At 37.5% G+C, this 22,079-nt stretch overlaps 1 protein-coding gene across 1 annotated transcript in view; it reads right to left on the reverse strand.

The window, feature by feature from the left end:
- Positions 1-22,079, reverse strand: part of LOC150087426 (cilia- and flagella-associated protein 44) — a 577,933-nt gene that overhangs the window by 529,471 nt on the left and 26,383 nt on the right. Inside the window, exon 3 of the mRNA XM_090372063.1 lies at positions 8,255-8,417. Within this exon, the coding sequence (XP_090228189.1) occupies positions 8,255-8,319 (65 nt within the window). The 5' untranslated portion in view covers positions 8,320-8,417. The remainder of the gene's footprint in view (positions 1-8,254; positions 8,418-22,079) is intronic.

Here is a 22,079-nt window from a genome sequence, read left to right on the forward strand (position 1 = left end):
TCCAATAATAACTCTAGTTCTTCCTTGAATTTATTAAAAAATACTAACTTACAACATATGGAAGTTTGTTCAAACAATCAACCAACTATTGCTGAAGGCAAATTTCCACATATTTTAAATGCACTATTTACTTGATGTTTGTGGAGCAGTCAGGTACGGGACATGATACTGCCATGGGGGATGTCTTTGTATGTGCGTGATGCAAGGAGTGTAAGGAAATCAGGCGACAACTCAGCATTGTTATGGGCCTATATGAGAGCTTGAAGGACAGGGTGGATGCCCACGAAGGATTAAAAGTGAGGGGCCCATCAAGTTCTCAGCTGCCCACACCAACGCCAGAGCTTGCACTTGGGCATCATGCAACACAGCGGAAGCCCCCAAGGCAGAATGTGCTGGTCACAAAGGAACTAGTAGTTGTTGGTGACTCTTATTTTCAGGGAAACGGGAAACATGCTTTTTAAAAAGGATAGGTGGAACAGGACCAGGGAATGTCTGCCAGGGGCAAAGGTTGATGACGTTGTAGAGCAGATATCATCTTTTAAGGGCACAAATGATATCAAGAGTAGGAGACTGGCAGAATTACTTAACAAGTACAGGTCACTGTTGAAAAAAAGCCGTGAATTATGGTTGAATTTGAAAGTGTTTGCAATTCTGCCCAGACACGATAGGAGGGAGTATACGATGAGAGCCCTGTCGATCAATTCAACCCTGGAAAGATTGTGCAAGGCTCAAGGGGTAGAATTTTTTTCAGTCTGGTCTGTACTTGTTAACAGGAGAGACTGCTTCTACAGGGATGGGATGCACTTAAATAGAAAGGGTGCAAGAATGTTTGCTGATGCTATCGAGGCAGTGTTAGGTGGGTTGGAAAACTGCTAGACCGGGGGGGGATACAAGGACTAATAGATTAACAGTAGCCACTGGCAGAGGTGAAAGTGATTCTTGCACTGCTTCTATTGGAATAAGCAGCAGCTTGGAAAATAAGAAGCAGGATATTAACAGAGACTGCTGGGAATTATTGGGGTACAAGTAAACACATGGGTTGTGTTAGGGTGGCTAAGAGGAAGAGCAGGTGCATGTATACTTGCATGTACACCAATGCTAGGAGTCTAGTAAATAAATTTGATGAATTTGAAGTATTGCTCAAAACATCAAAGGCAGAGATATTGTTGGGATTTCAGAGACGTGGTGTCACACAGATTTAAGGAATGCAGAACTGGAATTTGGGGAGTACAATGTCTACAGAAAGGCTAGACAGGATAGGAAGGGAGGAGGGGTTATGCTATTAGTTAAGAAACACATAAAATCCAAGGAAGTGAAGCCAGTTGACATCGCTGGACAGTGCAGTGTCGAGTCAGTTTGGTGTGACGTAAGCATTGGGAGATCGAAATTGAGAGTAGGAGTGTGCTATAAGCCTAATGACTCTGATGAGTATAATAAGAAACTGTACAAGGAAGTAGAGTGGGCCAGTAAATCATTGAGTCCTATAATGGAGGATTTTAATTTCCCAGATATTGACTGGGATTTGTGGGTTGGTCACTCACACACTAGCAAGGCTTTTGTGGATTTATTGGATGATTGTTTTCTAAATCAGCATGTTCGGGAGGCAACCAGAGGAAGCAATACTCTTCATTTGATTATCAGTAGTGATTCTTCATGCATTAAGAATCTGCAGACACAGGAACCACTAGGTGGCAGTGATCACAATGTGCTGAAGTTAATCAAGGAGGTAACTACCATCAGGGGTAAAGGGAAGGGTTATTGCTTTCGTAAAGGCAACTACGATGGTCTGAGACAGTATTTAAATTCTATACAGTGGGACCAACTGATGATGTTACCAACAGCAAATGGAAAATGGGACGCATCCAAAGAACTTATTTTGAAGCTACTAGGCTTTATTTACCAACTAAGAAATATTGTTCAAGGTTCAGGCCTAAATGGATGTCAGATGAACTAATGATTTATATGGCAGAGAAGAAAAATGCATGGGATACATATAAATTAACATGTACCACAGAAGCCTATGATAGATATAAGTTGATCTGTAACCAATTTACAAAGGAGGTTAGGCAGGCGAAGGCAGATTACGAGAAATCTTTGGGATGGGATGTAAAGAAAAACAGCAAGGAGTTCTTTACTTATGTAAACTCTAGAAGGAAAGGGATGAATCAGATTGGTCCACTTGATATCGATGGTTCAACTGTTCATGATCCTGCTCAGGTAGCTAACAAACTAAATCAATATTTTGCATCTACATTCACAAATGTGAAGTTATTCAGGAAGGGGAATGCCATAGATGAAGTAAACACTGGCAGTGAGCTAGATGATCTTGTAATAATTGAGAGTAAAGTGGAGGAGAAATTGGTGATTGCCTGACCAATTTGATTGGATACTATGATGTAGTCACAAAAGTATTTTATGCAGGGAATAACTTTGATTCTATATATTTGGATCTTAGAAAGGCTTTTGATACTGTTGCACATGGAAGACTGCTGCACAAATTGGAGCAGTGTGGCATTGGTGGCAAATTGTTGCTATGGATAAAGGGATGGTTGAGTGGCAATTAATGGACACTGCTCATCATGGACTAATGTTATTAGTGGAGTCCCTCAGGGTTCAGTGTTGGGTCCATTGTTGTTTTCTGTATTTATAAATAATATTGATGATGGTATATCAAGCTTAATGTCCAAGTTTGCAGACAATACAAAGGTTGGCAGGGTTGTTAAGGACACCAATGACACTATGCTGCTGCAACAGAATCTGGAAAGGCTGAGCAGATAGGCTGAGATATGGCAAATGAAGTTTAACATTGACAAATGTAAAGTACTACATATGGGAAACAGCAACCCGAGAGCAACGTATCAACTCTGTGGTACTACACTGACAGTGGTAGAGAATGAAAAGGACCTGGGGGTAATTGTGCAGGCAGATATGAAGTTCTCTGAGCAGTGCAGACGGGCTGCAAGAGTAGCTTATTGTGTCTCATCAATGATATACAGGAGTTTTTCTAGCAGGGATAGGGAGGTGATTATTCCCTTGTACAAGGCAATGGTCAGGCCACACCTAGAGTACTGTATACAGGTCTGGAGGCCTCATTTCAAGAAGGATGTAGAGCTGCTGGAAATACAGAGAAGGGCAACAAGGTTAGTGAATGGAATGAAGGGTTGCTCTTACGAAGAAGGCTTAAGTTTTGCAAATTACAGTGTCTGGAGACTAGGCACCATCGAGGTGATCTGATAGAGGTGTACAAAGCCTTGAATGGTTTGAGCATGCTCAATGCTGATGGGATACTGCCTCTTGCTCAGAATAATCACCTGAGAGGGCATAAATTCAAATTGAGGAAAGACAGATGTAGGATAGATGTGCGGAAATTTGCCTTTAGCCAGAGGGTAGTTGGTTGGTGGAACAGACTTCCATCCCTTGTTGTGGAAGTTGATGGCCTAAATAAATTTAAGGCTCAGCTGGACAGGTATTTCGAACAAACGGATGGGCGAAGTGGAAGTGGGCTTTTTTTTTTTTTTTTTGGCTGATGCTGCATAAGCTTGCTTTCTTGCATCATATGCCTCTACTAATGTTAATGCTAATATCTATCTCCAATCATCCTTCCACAATTTGAATTTGTTCATCCTTATACACACAGTCACAACAAGAGGAAGAATCCCATCAATTGATTCAAAGCATTAACACCTGAATCAGATCACAATCCAGGTGCCTAGTCTCCAGATGCTGCAATTTTCAGAAATGAAGTTTTTCTTGGTAAGAGCATGCTTTTGTTTCCCTCACCAGTCATGTTGTCCTTCTCTGCATCCAGTTTAGCAGATTTACATCCTTCCTAAAATGAGGCCTCCAGAGATGTATGCAGTATTTAAGATGCAGCCTAATCATTGCCTTGTACAAAGGGATAATTTCCTCCTTATCCTTGCTAACAAAGTTCCTGTATATCATTGATAAAACTCCATATCCTGCCAACTTGTCTACACTGCCCAGAGAATGTTAACATTTGACTGCACAGTTACCCCCCACCAGGGCTTTTTCATTTTCCACTACCCTAATGTAGCACACAGTTAGTATGTAACTCTGGGATTACTGATACCCATATGCAGTAACCTGGATTTGTAAATGTTAAATTTCAGCTAGATTTCTTAGCCCATCTGCCTCATTTTCTAGATATTGTTTTGTTCCATTAGCTTACCTTGATTATGGTCGAACTGCAAACTTAGTAAATAAGACTGATATACCTTCAAAATATCATTAAAAATATTGAAAACAACAATTAGCTCAGCACTTAACCCTGGGGTACTCCACATAAGTCCAAGAAGAGCAGTGGCAACTGATAACCACTCTCTGTCTTCTCCCACCCAAACCATCCTTCTATCCATAGCAGTAACTTGTCTTTAATGTGAATGGGATTCTTTCTCTTGCTCAGAATAATCACCTGAGAGGGCATAAATTCAAATTGAGGAAAGAGAGATGTAGGATAGATGTGCGGAAATTTGTCTTTAGCCAGTGGGTAGTTGGTTGGTGGAACAGACTTCCGTCCCTTGTTGTGGAAGTTGATAGCCTAAATAAATTTAAGGCTCAGTTGGGCAGGTATTTCGAACGGAGGGGTGAAATGGGAGTGGTTTTTTTTTTTTTTTTTTTTTTTTTTGGCTGATGCTGCATAAGCTTGCTTTCTTGCATCATATGCCTCTACCAATGCTAATACTAATGCTAAAAGTGACATTGCTCCAGTTTGTGCAGCAGTCTTTTACGTGTAAGAGTATCAAAAGCCTTCCTCAAACTCAGAGTACACGATATGAAAATTGGTTTTTTTCATACAATTCCTTGGTCATTGCATCACCAGTCAGATTATCCAATCAGATTTTTTTGACAAGACTGCCCCTAAACAAATCCATCCTGTGATTGCAGTACAACTGCATTCCTCTCTAGATGGTCTTGCATTAGTTCTTCAACCAGTGACTTCATTATCTTCCCTGGAACAGAAGTTAAGCTGACAGTTCTCTAATGACAGTTCTCTAATTACTTGTGTCACTCTTTGATCCCCTTTGTGAATTGGAGATACATTCGCACATTTCCAGTCCATAGGGAACTCCCCTGAAACCAAGAGTGCTCTCATAATTATGGCTAATTGTTTGCTTAGCTCTTTTGCTTCCTCCCTTATATAAATGGATGGATTCCATCCACCCCAGTTGGATGGAATCCATCACAAAATCCATTTAGCTCTCCATTAAAGTTTGATAAACTTCTGGCATCCCCTTCCTTAAGCATAGATATACTCCACATAAATCTTTACGTGTGGATGTACTCAAAATACCTATTCAATTTGTCAGCAACCTGAGCATGGTCATCAACAGTTAACCCATTGACATCAAGTGGTTCATTTCAAAAAACTGATACTAACTTTCTAGATAACTTCCTAATGTGTGGATATACTCAAAATACTGATTCAATTTGTCAACAACCTGAGCATTGTCATCAACAGTTAATCCATTGACATCAGGTGATCTTTTTTAAAAAAACTAATACTAGCTTTCTAGATATTAATTAATCTAGCTGTGGGGACGAGTAACTCGACAGTAACTCCACCAGTAACTTGACAGGTGACATTTTAAAATGCCTATATTATGATTCAAATTAAAAATTTCAATATTAAAAAATTTCAGTGATTAAAAATCTGAAATTTTTTCTACCTTCCTAAATACAGTCAAACTTTTACAGAAATAAGTTTTGAATTTTTTTTAAACATTTTTGTATATAAATTGCACAAATAAACCTGTCAGGTTGCCTGCCATTGTCTTTGTAATTATTTGTCTTTTTTGCATGAAGAGTTGCATGATGCCAAATCCATTAAACAACACAGCAGCATCAGTGTTGCATGTTACCAGATGCATCATGCAACACTGATGCTGCTGTGTTGTTCAATAGATCATCAAATACTGATGCTGTGTTGTTTAAAGTTTCTTCTCCCACTAGTTCAATAAATAGTTATATTCTTATCCTAGTTGTTTCTGAAAGATTTATTACTGTTTTGCAGAGCAAGGACAATAACACAAAACCCGATATTCTCTCCAGATGGCAGCTACTAAACTGCAGAAAGTATGATAGTTTCAAATTTCATGTGCTGTAAATTTTGAAATAAACCAGAAAATGAAAGTAACTAATAGCATTGAATATGTATAATATATATATATTTTTAATAGTATTTAATAAAAAATAAGCAGAAATATATGTGCATGATTGAAATTTCACACACTTAAAAGTCTTTTAAAATGGAAGGGAATAAGACATTGATATTTCTATTTTATGTTAAACACATTTTTTTTTTTTTAACTTTTGAAAGGATTAATATATACAGGCATACCTCGGTTAACGTTACCTCTGATAACGAAGCCTCGATATAACGAAGTCCGCAATTTCAAGCCCCATTTAACATAAAAAAATATTCCATTTTTGTTTAATCACCTGAAATCTAAACAAACTGAAGAAATTACGGAAACCTTTGGGGCTTCTCGTGGTTGGTTCGAGAAATTTAAAAAACGGGCCAGGATTCATAGTGTAAAATTAACAGGAGAAGCTGCAAGTGCAGATGTTGAAGCTGCAAATAAGTTTCCAGAAAAACTAAAGGAAATAATTAAACGTGAAAATTTTCCACCAAATTTGGTGTTCAATGTTGACGAAAGCGGTTTGTTCTGGAAACGGCTACCAACAAAAAGCTTCATTTCTATTGAAGAAAAATCAGCTGCTGGGTTCAAAGCAGCCAAAGACCGTTTAACGTTACTCTTTGGATCAAATGCCTCTGGCGATTATAAATTAAAATTGTTATTAGTTTACCATTCAGAAAATCCGAGGGCGTTAAAAGGTAACATAATAATGAATTTACCTGTAATATGGAAAGCAAATAGAAAAGCGTGGGTTACCAAGGAGTTATTTACTGATTGGTTTGTTAACCACTTTTGTCCTGGAGTAAAACAGTATTGTCAAAAAAACAAATTTGAAGAAAAAGCTCTTTTGTTGTTAGACAATGCTCCGGGACATCCTACTGATCTTAACACGTTGGACACATGCATTCCTGTCAAAGTTGTGTTTCTTCCAGCAAACACAACTTCCCTGATTCAACCATTGGATCAGGGAGTAATAGCATCATTTAAAGCTTATTATCTGCGTCGAACTTTAAGCAATTTAACTGAACTAGAGGATAAAGAGGAAATGACAGTTAAAACTTTTTGGAAAAACTACACCATTAAAAACGCAATAGAAAGCATTGATAGTTCTTGGAAAGAAGTCACTAAGAAATGCTTAAATGGAGTTTGGCGCAAAATATGGCCAGAAGTTGTACTAGAAGAAGAAAATAACATCCAAGAATTAGAAATGAAGTTATCCAGATGGCTCAATCAAATAGGTTTCGAAAATGTCGATGAAGAGGATGTTTGAAATTTATTGAATGCAGAAGATGATGGTTTTTCAGTGGAAGATTTAGAAAGCCTTGTTAGCAACGAAGACAAAGATAGTGAAGGCGAAGTTAAAGAAGTACCTGCCGAAAAAGTGTTAACAACCAAAGATTTAAAAAGGTGCTTAAATGATATTGAAAACGTTTTAAATTTTTTTAGTGAAAATGATCCTGACTTAGGAAGAAGTGGTATAGTTAAGCGATCAGTGTTAAGTGCAATAACTCCGTATAGCAATTGTTAAATGAAAGAGGAAAAAAGCATAAACAATCAACTTTAACCTCATATTTTAAAATGTGATTTCACTTTGTATGTAAGTTGACTGTTTATTTAATAAAACTTTTCTTTGTTCGAAAAAAAGCTTTTCATTTTCTTTACGTAGGAACGTATCCCTATTCTGGCCATAGCATTTTTACCTCTGAAAACGAAGTTTCGCTTAACGAAGTAATTTTGTGGAACGCATCCTATTCGTTAATCGAGGTATGCCTGTATATATATATATATATATATATATTTTTTTTTTTTTTTTTGAAAATTAAAGGGTAAAAACACAGCATTTTAAATATTTTTATGTTTTTATGAAATTGAAAAAACACATGCAATAAACAGTACAACCCATTAAAGAAAAGCTGAAATATTGGCACTGTTAAAGCAGAATTCAAAAAACCAAAGCATTTTCAAAAAATTAAAAAAAGAAGTTGGAGATGCCCAACTTTTCCACAGAAAACATCTCCACTGATATTTTCTGCCACTACAATTCAAATAAATCTGCTTCTATTGGTTTAATAACTGCCTAATTGATTTATACTTACAACAATATGTCCAATACCTCCACCAGAAATAGTAGGCAAATATTTCTGTTTTTTACTGGAGACATCTAAAATTACAGCTGTACTTCCAACTGCTAAAACTGCTGTTTTGGAATCACAAACACAGATATTTGAACTACCAACACATTGGTACCCAAATGAATGACTATATTTAAGAAAAATTAAGAATGCCAGTAAAGTCTGCAACTAAATAAAATTTCTAATTTACATTTTCACATAATTTCTATAAAATGATAAATAATAAGTAAACACATTACTTTTATAAAAATTAAATCTCTATATTGTCTACTTTAGTGTATGATAGACACCACGAAAAGAAGCATCCACATTGTTTAAAATAGGGCTACTATATCATCAAACACAAAAAGGGGGACAAACTTCATTTTTTTGTTATGAAAAGGAGAACAAATGAGGATATTTTAATGAACAAAGTAGGATAAAGTCAAGATGTTTATTTTACTTATCAAACAAAAGGTTCATGAAGCCATCTTAATAAAGCTGAATTAGTTTTTAAATAAGCATAGAAATCAGAGCATGAAAGTTCTTTGAAATTATATTGCACAAGTAGAATGGAATTAAAAACTAAAACTGTTTCTTGCCTCTGTCCATTGGCATTGCATAAGAGGAAAAAAAGTTTCACATTTGTATTGTGAGCAGGAACTGCAAAAATAAATTGTGCCAGTCTTAAGAATTCTGAAGGCAATTTGATATTTCTTGACTGTTCAAAATATTTAATGCATTTCTTATGAGCTAGTAGTTGATTGAATTCTTAATTACTTATTTCACTTTCAACAATTTTTTTGAAATTGTTTAGCTAATCAAAGAATTTGGTTTCATCTATGTGAATGTCTTTATTAACTAAATATTGCTACAAGGCATCTTTTCACATTGGCACTTTCTGCAAGATCATTCAAGAAAAACATGAGACATCACTAATGGCTTTACCCATTTTTGCAACTATTGGACACAACTACTATAAAGAAATTTCACATTTTTATAAAAACCCTCACACAAAATATCAAGTCTCTCCCTGCATTTTTGTGCAATTACCACTTTAACTTTCAGAGGCACGAATTTTTGGTTCAAACATTCAATAAGAACCTCTTTCACTCCTTTAAAACTATTTCAAACTTCAATAACTGAGTTGTTCTTTCTTTCATTTTATTAAAATTGGACACTCAAAAATACTCATAATTGAATGCACCAGCCAGAGATACACCTCACTTAAATTGAGTTCAAAAAACCTTTTGATTACTGTAGACAGTTTGTCTTGCAACAGAAAAAGGGGCCTTCAATGCAGGACATCTGGATCATTATTGATAACACATGGGAATAACGGTAGCCACCTAGTCCTGCTGTGGGAGAGGAGTTGTCTGTATTCAATATCCACAAAATTCCTTCAACTCCTCTTATGGGTTGTGTGAATATGAAAATACTGGTAAACCTTGAAACAATGCTTTCGGTATCAATGTCCAATTTTTCAACTGCATTGTGAATGCAATTGTTCAAAACCTGTGCTGGACAACCTATACCAAAGAAATTTTTCTTCTGCAAGATAATCTTTGCTCTCTATATTACTGTAGAGGGTAATAATGTGTTTTCACAATACCACCAACTATTGTGTTACAATTATCCTCAGCAAATGCAACACATTTCTCCAAGAGACCATACGCAGATTATAAGATTTTAAGATATGTTTCCTTATATGCGGTAATCCAGTAAGAGTTAGAATGCTATCAGCAATTAATTTCTTCAATCAATTTAAAACCTTATAACACTTATTAGTGTTTTTTTTTGTTGGCCAGTGCAGCAAAAGCTTGTGGCTTCTTTGCCCTATATGGCAAATACTATTACTTCATTCAGGTCTGCCTGCAAGTGATTAGATTATAGATGCTGTGATTTGTAGATCTGAAACCTATCTTAGTAAAGGTACTCTTTTTTGTCCCTAACTAATCTTTTTAGTTAGGAACACAAAGAGGTCTTTGCTTATGTAAACTCTAGAAGGAAGGGGATGAATCAGATTGGTCCACTTGATATCGATGGTTCAACTGTTGATGGTCCTGCTCAGGTAGCTAACAAACTAAATGAATATTTTGCATCTACATTCACATATGAAGAGTTATTCAGGGAGGGGAATGCCAGAGGTGTATTAAACTCTGGCAGTAAGCTAGATAATCGCTAGGGGGACGCTTGTGTCCGGCTGCTTGTATGATGTGCTCCATAAACTTTCCTTCATTTGTGTGTTTTTTAATCAAAGTATTAAGTTCCTATTAGTGCCACCACATAAAGATAGGCCCTAGGTTGCCAGATGAAGTGCTTTATTATTTGTGCAGACAACAGATAAGTATTAAATGAATTTCTGCATGTTCATTCCAAGTGCATTCAGTCATTATCTTGTAGTTCAACTTATACATGTGTCCAACAGACGAACTTGACCCGGCATTAGAGTCTCGCATAGCTGCTCTGCCTCCCCTCCCTACTTATACCCCTGCTACCTGTGGATTTCACTGCAGGACAACTAAGGCAACTGGCTGGGGACAGTGCCAATTGCTTGCAAATTTGTTGTTGTTGTTGTTATTTGAAAGCTATTGGCGCAAGAGCAGCTTAGGCTATAATGCGCCTAGCTTGCTTGCAAAACCACAACTGGTGGTGATATTGATATTGTTTAGTAACCCTACAGTATCCAATATGTCATTCACTCAAAATGCCCAGCTCTATTGAACTGCATCTTCTGGGATTTTCCTAAGAAAATAACGAACGAATAATAGAGCTACAAAAACAATAATAAATAGTAATAATATTGGCAATAACATATAGTACAAGTATATATTTCAATCTATTAATTCGATATGATAAATACTACCTTCTGTGAAAATTCTAACGTCTGCACCATCTGTGGGACCAGCTCTGACCCCATTATCCAATGTATTGAGTGTAAGCAATTAATATGCAATGACTGTACCCATTGTGACTTGAAAAAATTAAATAAAAGTCGTCGGAAATCATTCTGTTGTGATAGATGTCAACTCAGAAATTCTCAGAAAAGCCCTATAACTGTTGCAACGCAAAACAGCACGGAACCTGAGGCACCTTCCTCCTCTTCTGCTAGCAAAGTTGAAATGTCCTACTCTAGTTCATTTAAGTCAAATATCATGCCAATAACCAGAAATACTGACTCTGAACCTTACATGGAAGAAGCGCCGAACCACTGCTTGTTGTCTCCGGGGTCGCATCAACTCAAACACAAGTGTCTCTGCTCTCAGAAGATCTCAGCGCTAACTCCTTCCCTACTGACACTCTGAATCCAACCTTTTCTATTCTAAAATCAAATAAATTCCAGGAACTACTCTTCAATACTATGAAGAAAATCCTCCATCAAACTCAGATAATCAGTGTACCTCATACTACAAAAGCTAATATTTCCCTGGATTCTAACATACTCAATGAAGGAAATTATGAGCTATCCATGGAAATTCGTAGCATAAAAACAATATTAAATAATCAACAGGCTGAAATTTCTGACATCAACTCCCAAATTAAAAATCTCACATCAATTATGTATTGCCACCTAAGGGAAGCTAGGAAGAACTCTGACCCTACTCTTGAAACTAATGCTCTCAAAGTGAACAAGAATTCAGCGTTACCAGACGATGCCCTTAGTATTGAGAGCGGATCTTCATTTTCCACCGTACTCAATACTCCTACTGCTGCAAACTCTGAACCTACTCTTGAACTAATGTTTTCTCCAAGAATTCTCCATTACCTGATGATACCCTTAGTATTGAGAATGGCCTCAATACTCCTACTGCTGCAAATATTAATCTACCAAAGCCAGTTAACAGTCATGATTCAAGTCATTCAACAGAGCAATTTACGGCCAAACAGACACTGTCAGGTTATTCTTCTGATGTAAATCGAACTGCTCTCACAACCTGTTCTCTTCCGCGGAATACTTCTGCTTGTACCTCTACTTTACAAGCTTCGAGTCACCAAGGGGAATCCTCTTCAACATCAGTTAAGGCAACATATGCAAAAATAACTGCTGCCATATCTAATGAGGTCTTCAAATCTGTCCATAGGACTGAAACCACAGTGAGTAAACCTGCTTCGGATTGCCAGTCTCAAATGCCACACCAAAGATCAAAACAGAACAAACCCTTAGAAAATACTAAAGCTTCTATATCTCAAGCTGCACTCAAACAAAAGTACAATATCACAATTATTCCACTAAAGACTGAATTTTTTGTTTCTAGGCTTGGACCCACCACTAAATCTGAAGATCTTATCAGCTTAATTAAAGAAGAATATGGTTTCGGCGTGGATGTCCATTCTCTGAAGACACGGTGTCCCGCCTACTCATCTTTTATAATAACATGCCTTCCATCACAAACAGAAAAAGTGCTGAATCTAAGATCCCTCTTATCAGGGGCTCTAGTAAAATGCTTCACTGACAGACCACCAAGGGAGTCCACAACCTATTCTCCACATGTATAGCAATCAGTGGCCCTGCTATCTACACATACTATGTTCTCCTCTCATCATAGAATCCCCAGATCTCAACTGTTCAGCGTTTACCTTCAGAATTGCAGGAGTATAGTTAGCAACCTAAACCAATTTAGAGCAATCCAAGGCTCACATATTTACGACATTTATCTACTCACTGAAACCTGGCTCTCCACAGATATTGATGATCAGGAGATTATAGATGGGCAATATACAATCCATAGAAAGGACAGCGGATCTCGTGGGGGTGGAGTAGCTATTATCCATACTAACCACATACTCTGTGAAACTGCATCAAATTTCACAAATATTGTGAAATTTGATGCAATTAAATCACATTATATTGCCTTCTCCATCTTGTCAAGTTAAAAGTTTTATTAGTATTACTTTATTTTCCACCTCCCTTAACTAATAGTGACCTTCAGTACTTAGAACACTTGCTGGACTCTATCTTCCTGCTAATTCAATCTGTTGACATAGCAATGGTTTTGGGTGACTTTAACAGTCAACTGGCCAATTTAGGATCTTCCTCTCCATCACTGCAGACTAGGGCTCTCTTTAATATGCTTCACAGCTATGGCCTTGAACAATTTTGCAATTTTCCAAACAGAGAATTTGCCTACCTTGACCTAGTATTCTCCCCTACTGATATATTGAGATTTCCAAAGACAGTCCTATATTCCACTCGGATCATTTGCCAATTACTTTTGACATCACTGTGACTAATCATAACCTCAAATTCAGTTCCCTTTCTCCACGATTCAATTTCAGAATGGCTGACTGGCCTCTACTCAACCTAGCTCTCAGCAATATGGATAGGCAGCTCTTTGATGCTGTTGATGACATCAATGTGCTCACCAATAACCTGATCAACTGTGTCCACTCAGTTATATCTGACATTGTTCCTCAATCCCATATGACGGCATGCTCTACCTACCACCACTGGTATAACAGCAAACTAATACATAAAATTAAATATAAATAAATCTATAGAAACAAGTATAAGCATTCAGGGGGCAGTCAATACTACGAAATATTCAGCCAACTCCACAAAGAAGTGAAAATCCTCATATTAACATCTTACAACATGTATACAGAATCAATTCAGGATAGTCTACTTACTCACAGAGATATTAAACCATTCTGGAATTTCATGAAGCATAAGAATATAACCAGTAGAAAGTTACAACTGCATAATGCAGATGGAATTCTCTGGGATGAATTCAATATCGCTCAAGAGTTTGCCAAACATTTTTCCAGAATCCAAACAAACGATACATTGAGACCTGCCTCATTTCCTGACTTCACACCCGTTAAAGATGATATTCTCATCAACAACTTTATCACAGATGAAGATTTAATGTCAGCATTAAAAAACACAAGAAGTGACTATACTAGAGGTCCAGATAACATTCCTAGCTTATTTTGGAATATGACTGTCGCTAATTTAAAACCCCTCATACTGTGGATCTTCAACTTGTCTCTTAGGCAGGGAAAGTATCCTAAGCACTTTAAGCAAGTCAATATAGTTCCAGTCTTCAAGAAAGGCGATAAAAATGATGTAACTGATTACAGACCCATATCGTTGCAAAACAGTCTGGCTAAACTCTTCGACACAGCAGTACACAAGCATCTCTTCGAATTATTCAGGCCTTTCATAGATCAGAACCAACATGGTTTCTGCAGTGGCAAGTCAGTAGTCACAAATTTGCTTCCTTTCTGGCAATACACCTCTGAAGTCCTTGACAACCACCTTCAAGTTGATGCAGTCTAAACAGATATATCTAAGGCATTTGATAAAGTTCCGCATAAACAACTTATGGAAAAACTCAAGCTATATGGTATCCATGCCCCTTTGCTCTCATGACTATGCAGCTATATTACGCATCATTCCTCGAGTGTTATCATCAATCAAGTGAACTCAGACTGTTTTATACCACTAAGTGGAGTACCTCAAGGCTCTCCCCTAGGTCCTCTCCTTTTCATTGTTTTCATAAATGATCTTCCTTCTTTCATTTGCACCTCCAATATTCAAGTTGCTCTCTATGCAGATGATCTTAAGATCTACTCAGCAGTGAAGGAGACAATGGATTCTCAACAGCTTCAATGCACCCTCAATAAATTCTCTCTGTGGCTATCTCGGAATGGATTGTCTGCTAACCCCCTCGAAGTGCAAAGTAATCTCTTTCTCATCCTGCAGATCTCCACAACTAATAAGTACAGAGTACACAATTAACTCTGAGATCATCGAATGGTGTAACCAAGTTAACGACTTGGGGATTCTCTTCTCCAGCAGTGCAAAATTTGATGCCCATGTCCTTAAAATCACCAGCAAAGCATTCAAAACACTGGGATTTATAAAACGGAACACCTACAAGTTCAAAAACTACAGATATGGTATCATCCTTTATAAAACTATGGTTCTCCCAATCCTTGAATCCAGCTCACCAATCTGGAATCCTCACACGAAAACTTTAATTAAGAAAATTGAAGCAGTCTGAAAAAATTTTGTCCGTTACCTTATGTTCCATAATCCTCTATTTTATCACACAGTGTACTATGAATCGCTGAGTGATTACTTTCATCTGAGGCTACTGTGCACTAGAAGAGTTATTGCTGACATCACCCTTCTAGCCAAAGTAATCACTGGAACTTATGAAGCACCTGATATCCTTAGTAAAATAAACTTCAGTGCTCCTTGTAGAAAAGTCAGAAACCTTACACTGATTCACCTTGACCCTGCCACTACGGACTTTATGAAGTTCAGTCCACTGAATAGAATCAGCAAATCAACAAATGACTCTCTCATTGACTTCTTTGACAACTCCCAACGAGTGATGAACTCCATCTACAAGTTTGCCTCTTCTCTTCAAATGCAAAATGACTAGCTCTCATCTAATTATTGTAGTTTATTATTATTATTTTTTAAATAATTTTTCTATTCTCTAACTAATTAATTTATTATTTGTTTTACCGGTAACTTAACTTAATGCCTCTTTTGTACATATGATTTTAATGTTTTAATCTATATCAATATCTTCTTGTTGGATTTCATATTATTGTTATCAATTGTGTTCATTGTTCTGCTCTAGATACACTGTTAATGGTTACCTGTTGTGTATCTTGTTGTTAATAAAATAAAAAAAATAAAAATAATCTTGTAATAACTGAGAATAAAGTGGAGAAGAAATTGTTGAAGATAAACATTAGAAAGGCACCTGAGGTGGATGGAATCTATCCAGTTGGTATCTCATAATACCTCAATTTTTATACCACAATTAATCTGGGCTGTAAAATCACCAGCCTTTCAGTCAAAATACTGAATAAATATTGGAATTATTTTGACTGATCCATGATTGTCTGCATTAGTAAAAACTCTGTAGTAGGCAATACTGTTTTCTTTTAATGTGTCCAAAGCTGTTTCAATTGAGTGTTTTGAAATCGCTGGGGTGACAACAGCAGTTGCTTTCGTTTTGGCACATGAAAATTTCTTAGCAATTTCTGAATCGTGGAAAGTGATTTTGAGCAAGGCTCAAGTACAGTCCATTGATTTGAAATTTGAATGATGCTTCAGAGTGTGAAAAGCAAAAGTGCCATCTGCTGCAGCAATCTTATACTGTTGCTTGCTGGTTTCTTTTGAAAAAAAAAAAAAAAAATGTCAATTTTTATTGAAAGTTTTCAGATGCAAGTGCTTGTTCTGCTTTTCTGTTTCCAATATGTTTTTGTAAATCAGCAGCACTTTTATTTTTTACTGACATGAATGTGCCACAACCACAAGACCATCTGCTTCTGAATTATGTTGACCATTGGCAAAACATGGAAACCGCGTTTTAAATACATCTATGCGTAAACACTTTTGTTTTGACATTTTGAATGGGTCTCTGTAATAAATATATAATATTGTGATTATTAACGTTAAATTAAAATAATACTAATTACTGCAACAAACAAGAGAATTATAATTTTAAACTCAGTACCGTGTTATTACTGAGTATAAATTGACTTCAACAAAGTCATGGTATGAATTGATTAAAATATAGAATGAATTACCTCACGGGCTCACGTCTGGTGAGTATGGGCTTGGCACACCCAGGATCCTCAGCTGGATATCATCATTCTTCTCTTTCTTGGTGATTCCTTTCTACTTCTGACACTCTCTCTCTCTCTCTCTCTCTCTCTCTCTCTCTCAGGGTAACTCGGGTTTTGGCCAGTGCCGCATAAGCCTCAGGCTTCCTTGCACCATATGGCTAATTATCATAATAATAATTAAACAAATATGAGTTGACTCATGATCATATGATCATATTTTTCATCTGTTTGTAACTAGGCCGAAAAACATATAGTGCAATACTTACAAAACCAGAATTAAAATATGATGATAACCAGAAAATTATAAACAACCAGACAAAATGAAAACTTACGATATTATTAATGTTAGTGAATATTATTTTCAAATTTCAGATTCTGAAGAGATGAAGAAATTATTAATGATGTCGAATTCTACCTCACTGGAAATTACATTTCAGTTCATCTCGAAAATCAAATGAATTTTCAAAATGGCCACTTTCAAGTGAGTAATTCAATCAATCACACAAAAGCTGGACATTTCAACATTTTTAAAAAGTCCAGGCGGATGCACATACATTTTGGACATGGAAAACCAGACAAATCTGGTCAAATACAAATGTCCAGTAGCCCTAGTTTAAAAGAGATTCCACTGCCTGATGCTTTATCACATATCTATATATTTTTTATAAACTGCTTTCACTTATTTTACTTTCAATATTGTTATTTTAATATTAGTCTTTGTGCCTTGTAAAGACATTCTCCCACTGATTTGAGCTTTTTATATTTAACGGAATTCTTTATGTGGTGTTTATTTAATCTGATTGGGCCCCACGGGCTCACATCTGATGAGTATGGGCATGGCACACCCAGGTCCCAAGCTGGATATTGTCATTCTTCTCTTTCTTGGTGATTCTCTCTCTCTCTCTCTCTCTCTCTCTCTCTCTCTCTCTCTCTCTCTCTCTCTCAGGGTAACACAATTTTTTTTTTTGGCTGGTGCAGCATAAGCCTCAGGCTTCCTTACACCATATGGCTAATAATAATAATAATATGAATTTGATATGGGCTAGCTGTGTTTCAGTTGCACACATTGTGAGATTATATACTTATGCTGCCATAAAAGGTGTATGGGCCCATTTTTTTCTCATTCTGCTGGTAAATCAGTCGCAATAAAACATTTACAAGAAAGCTTTAAACTCTTCTGGCCTCAACTACCCACAACATAAACAGAAATTTATTTATGAACAGTTCATTCTTTTCATCCTCCAGCTCCAGAAGGTGAAAAGATTGCTTGGGAGCTCAGTAGAATGGGCACTCTCATATTGCTTATGTCAATGGAGGCAACCCATATAGTCAGTGATTCAACTGGGTCTTCGGCAAAGAGTGGACTAAAGTTCCTGAATATGATGCACTTGCCTGTAAAATGATCTACCAATTACCACTTCACACATATAAGCCAGTCATGTAACAACTGGCACATAGTGAAGTCTAGCAACATGCTGTTCTGGTAATTTCTAGAAAAATATGAAAGGTTCCTTTCGGTTTAGATTGCTTCAGAAATACAACTAGATGTATCACTTGAACATTTCAAGCTTTTCTGCTGCAATGTTTACTTCCTTACCATTAATATCCAGACACCTACATATCTACAAATAACCTTTATTTACAGGAAAATTAATAATACATGCTGAAACCTTTAGCCTTTATGACAACCAATAGTCTCTGAAAAACTCCATTAGCACTATGCGAATGTGCTCCAATATTTTTTGCTATTTGGCCTTCAAAGCAGCAACCAGTTCAACTCTGTTTTTTTGATTGGTCTCTCCTCACATGCATCTAACAATCTAATTCATCCCAAAGGTTCTCCATAGGATTGACATTGGGGCTATGGGCTAGCCAATCCAATTTTTGATGCCCGTGTCCTGAAACCACACAATGTAGGCAGTGCATTACTGTCCAAGACATCTAGATAGTTCTTAGCATTTATGGTTTTGTCCAAAACAACCAATACTCCCAGGTCAAACCATAAAAAACAGTCCCAAACTGTCATGCTGCCCAACCCACTTTCATTGTCAGGATGATGTAGTCTGGAAGCTAGCTTTCCCTGGGCATCCACCACACCCAAATATGACCAACGGGCCAGTAGACCATGCACTGGACTCCTCTCTCCAAAGCACAGCTCTCAACAGTCTATGGGACAAGAACAATGAGCCTTGCATCAAGCTAGAGAGCATCTGGCATTCGTTGAGGGTAATTTGTGGCTTCTAATGATGATTAATGTGATTGTAACACAAATCATGCAGTGTCCTGTGCACTATACTGGTGCTGATGCTGATGTGTGTGTTCCAATCATCTCACTGAGGGCCAATGGGTGCTGTGATAATTTCAACCTGCATTCCAACAGACGATTCATAGTAGGCTCTTCTGTTGCATTCCATAAGCTATCAACTTCCAAAACGACAGATGGAAGTTTGTTCCAGCAATCAACTGCCCACTGGCTAAGGGCAAATTTCCATACATCTATTCTACAACTGACTTTCTAAAATTTAAATTTATGCCCTCTCAGGTTCAAAGACCAGTTAGTTTAACTTCTGTTCTGAGTAAAATAATGGAGTCACTGGTTCAAGAAGCAGTGCAAAATTATCTAGACAAGACTGCAGCAATAATTCGGACACAGCATGGATTTGTTAAGGGAAAGTCTTATCTGACAAATTTGATTGGATATTATGAAGTGATTACAAAGGAACTGGATGCAAAAAATAATTCTGATATCATATACTTGGATTTCAGGAAAGCTTTTAACACTTGCGCATGGAAGACTACTGTACAAATTTGGGCAGAATGGTATTAAGGGTAAGTTGCTACAATGAATAAAAGGATGGTTGAGTGAGAGAAGACAGACGGTGGTAATCAATGGGTGCTGCTCTTCGTGGACTAACGTTATTAGTGTAGTCCCACAGGGTTCAGTGTTAGGTCCACTGTTGTTTTGTATATTTATCAATGATATTGATGAAGATATATCAGGCTTAGTGTCGAAGTTTGCAGATGACACAAAGGTTGGCAGGGTTGTTAGTTAATGACAGTAATTGCAGTGTGCTACTGCAACAGGATCTAGAAAATTTGGGCAGATGGGCTGAGAAGTGGCAACTGAAGTTTAACATTGACAGATGCAAAGTACTGCATATGGGTAGAAGTAAACCCAGAAGGAACGTATCGACTGTGCTACACTTAGGGTGGTAGAAAATGAAAAAGACCTGGGAGTAATTGTGCAGTCAGATATGAAGTTTTCTGAGCAGACAGGCTGCCAGAGCAGATTGTGTGATTTTGTCAATTATATACAGGAATTTTGCTAGTAGGGAAAAGGAGATGATTGTCCCTCTGTATAAGGCAATGGTCAGGCCACGCCTTGAGTACTGTGTACAAGTCTGGAGGCCTCATTTTAGGAAGGATGTAGATTTGCTTGACGTGTACAGAGAACGGCAACAAGATTGGTGAGGGGAATGAACAGATTCTCTTACCAAGAGCGGCTTAAGTTCTGCAAATTGCAGCAGCTGGAGAGTAGGCACCTGAGAGGTGATCAGATTGAGTTGTATAAGGCCTTGAATGGGTTGAGCATGCTGAATTCTGATGGGATTCTTCCACTTGTTCAGATTACGAACCTAAAGGAGCATAATTTGCCTTTAGCCAGCAGGTGTTTAATTGCTGGAACAAACTTCCATCTGTCGTTGTGGAAGTTTATAGGTTAAATAAATTTAAGGAGGAACTGGAAAAACATTTAGAGGGAATGGTTGTGTGAATTTTTTTTTTTTTTTGGCTGATGCTACATAAGCTCATATGTTTGCTTTCTTGCATCACATGTCATCATTATTATTACTATTACTATAATCTGAGTTTAGCCGACCGGGCTGGCCGAGTGGGTAAAGTACTTGCCCGGCAACCCAAAGGTCGCGGGTTCGATTCCCGCCTCGGGCTTGGATCAATGTACTGCAAAAACCTTAGGAGGTGCAATATGGCCACAGAAGCCGATGCGCCAACAACTACCAAATCAAAAAAAAAAAAAAAAAATCTGAGCAAGAGGAACAATCCCATCAGCAATGAGCCTGCTCAACCCATTCAAGGCCTTATACACCTCAATCAGATCACTTCACAGGTGCCTAGTCTCCAGATGTTGGAATTTGCAGAATTTAAGCTTTTCTTGGTAAGGAGACCCCCCCTTCGTTCTCCTCACCAATCTGGTTACCCTTTTCTGTACTTGTTCTAGCAATTCTACATCCTTCCTAAAATGAGACCACCAGACCTGTATGCAAATCAAAGCCTAACCATTCCCTCATACAAAGGGATAATCACCTCTTTTTCCCTACTATTTCCTGTATATCATTGACAATACCCCCATGACCTGCTCTGGCAGCCTGTCTGCACTGCTGAGTAAGCTGACTGCACACTTACCCACAAGTCTTTTTCATTCTCTACCACCCTGAGTATAGTAACACACAGTTGGTATGTTTCTCTGATTACTTCTACCCATGTAGAAGTAACCAGAGAAAAACATTGCATTTGTCAATGTTAAATGTCAGTTGTCACTTCTCAGCCCATCTGCCTAACTTTTCTGTAAACTTGTGCATTAAGCTTTTTTGTTATTTGTTATTTGGTTTTTTTTTAGGAGCATTAGCAACTAAGGCCATATTGCTCCGGGGATATGCGGTGGTCATTCCTTCACCTTTCCGCATCCTCCGTATTTGGTGGTCACTGGCTCGAACCCTGGTCTAATTAAGAAGCGTGTGCTACCCACCTGGCTACGGAGGCGCCTGGGCATTAAGTCTGATATAACTTCATCAATATCATTTATATACAAAACAGCAATGGGTCTATCATCAAACCCTGGGGGACTCTGCTAATTACATTAGTCCACAAAGATCAGTGTCCATTGATTACCACTCTCTGTCTTCTCACTCAACCACCCTTTTATCCATTGTAGCAACTGACCTTAATGCCATACTGCTCCAATTTGCACAGTAGTCTTCCATGTTCAACAGTATCAAAAGCATTCCTGAAATCTAAGTATATGTTATCAAAATTATTTTTTGCATCTGGTTCCTTTGTGATCACATCGTAGTATCCAATCAAATTGGTCAGACAAGACTTCCCCTTAACAAACGCATACTCTGTCTGAATTATTACTGCAGAGTTGTCTAGATGATCCTGCAATGCTTCTTTTACCAGTGAACCCATTATTTTTCTT

This window comes from Mastigoproctus giganteus, chromosome 4, assembly GCF_048544385.1.
Source record: "Mastigoproctus giganteus isolate SK-2022 chromosome 4, ASM4854438v1, whole genome shotgun sequence".
NCBI classification, from domain to species: Eukaryota; Metazoa; Arthropoda; class Arachnida; order Uropygi; family Thelyphonidae; genus Mastigoproctus; species Mastigoproctus giganteus.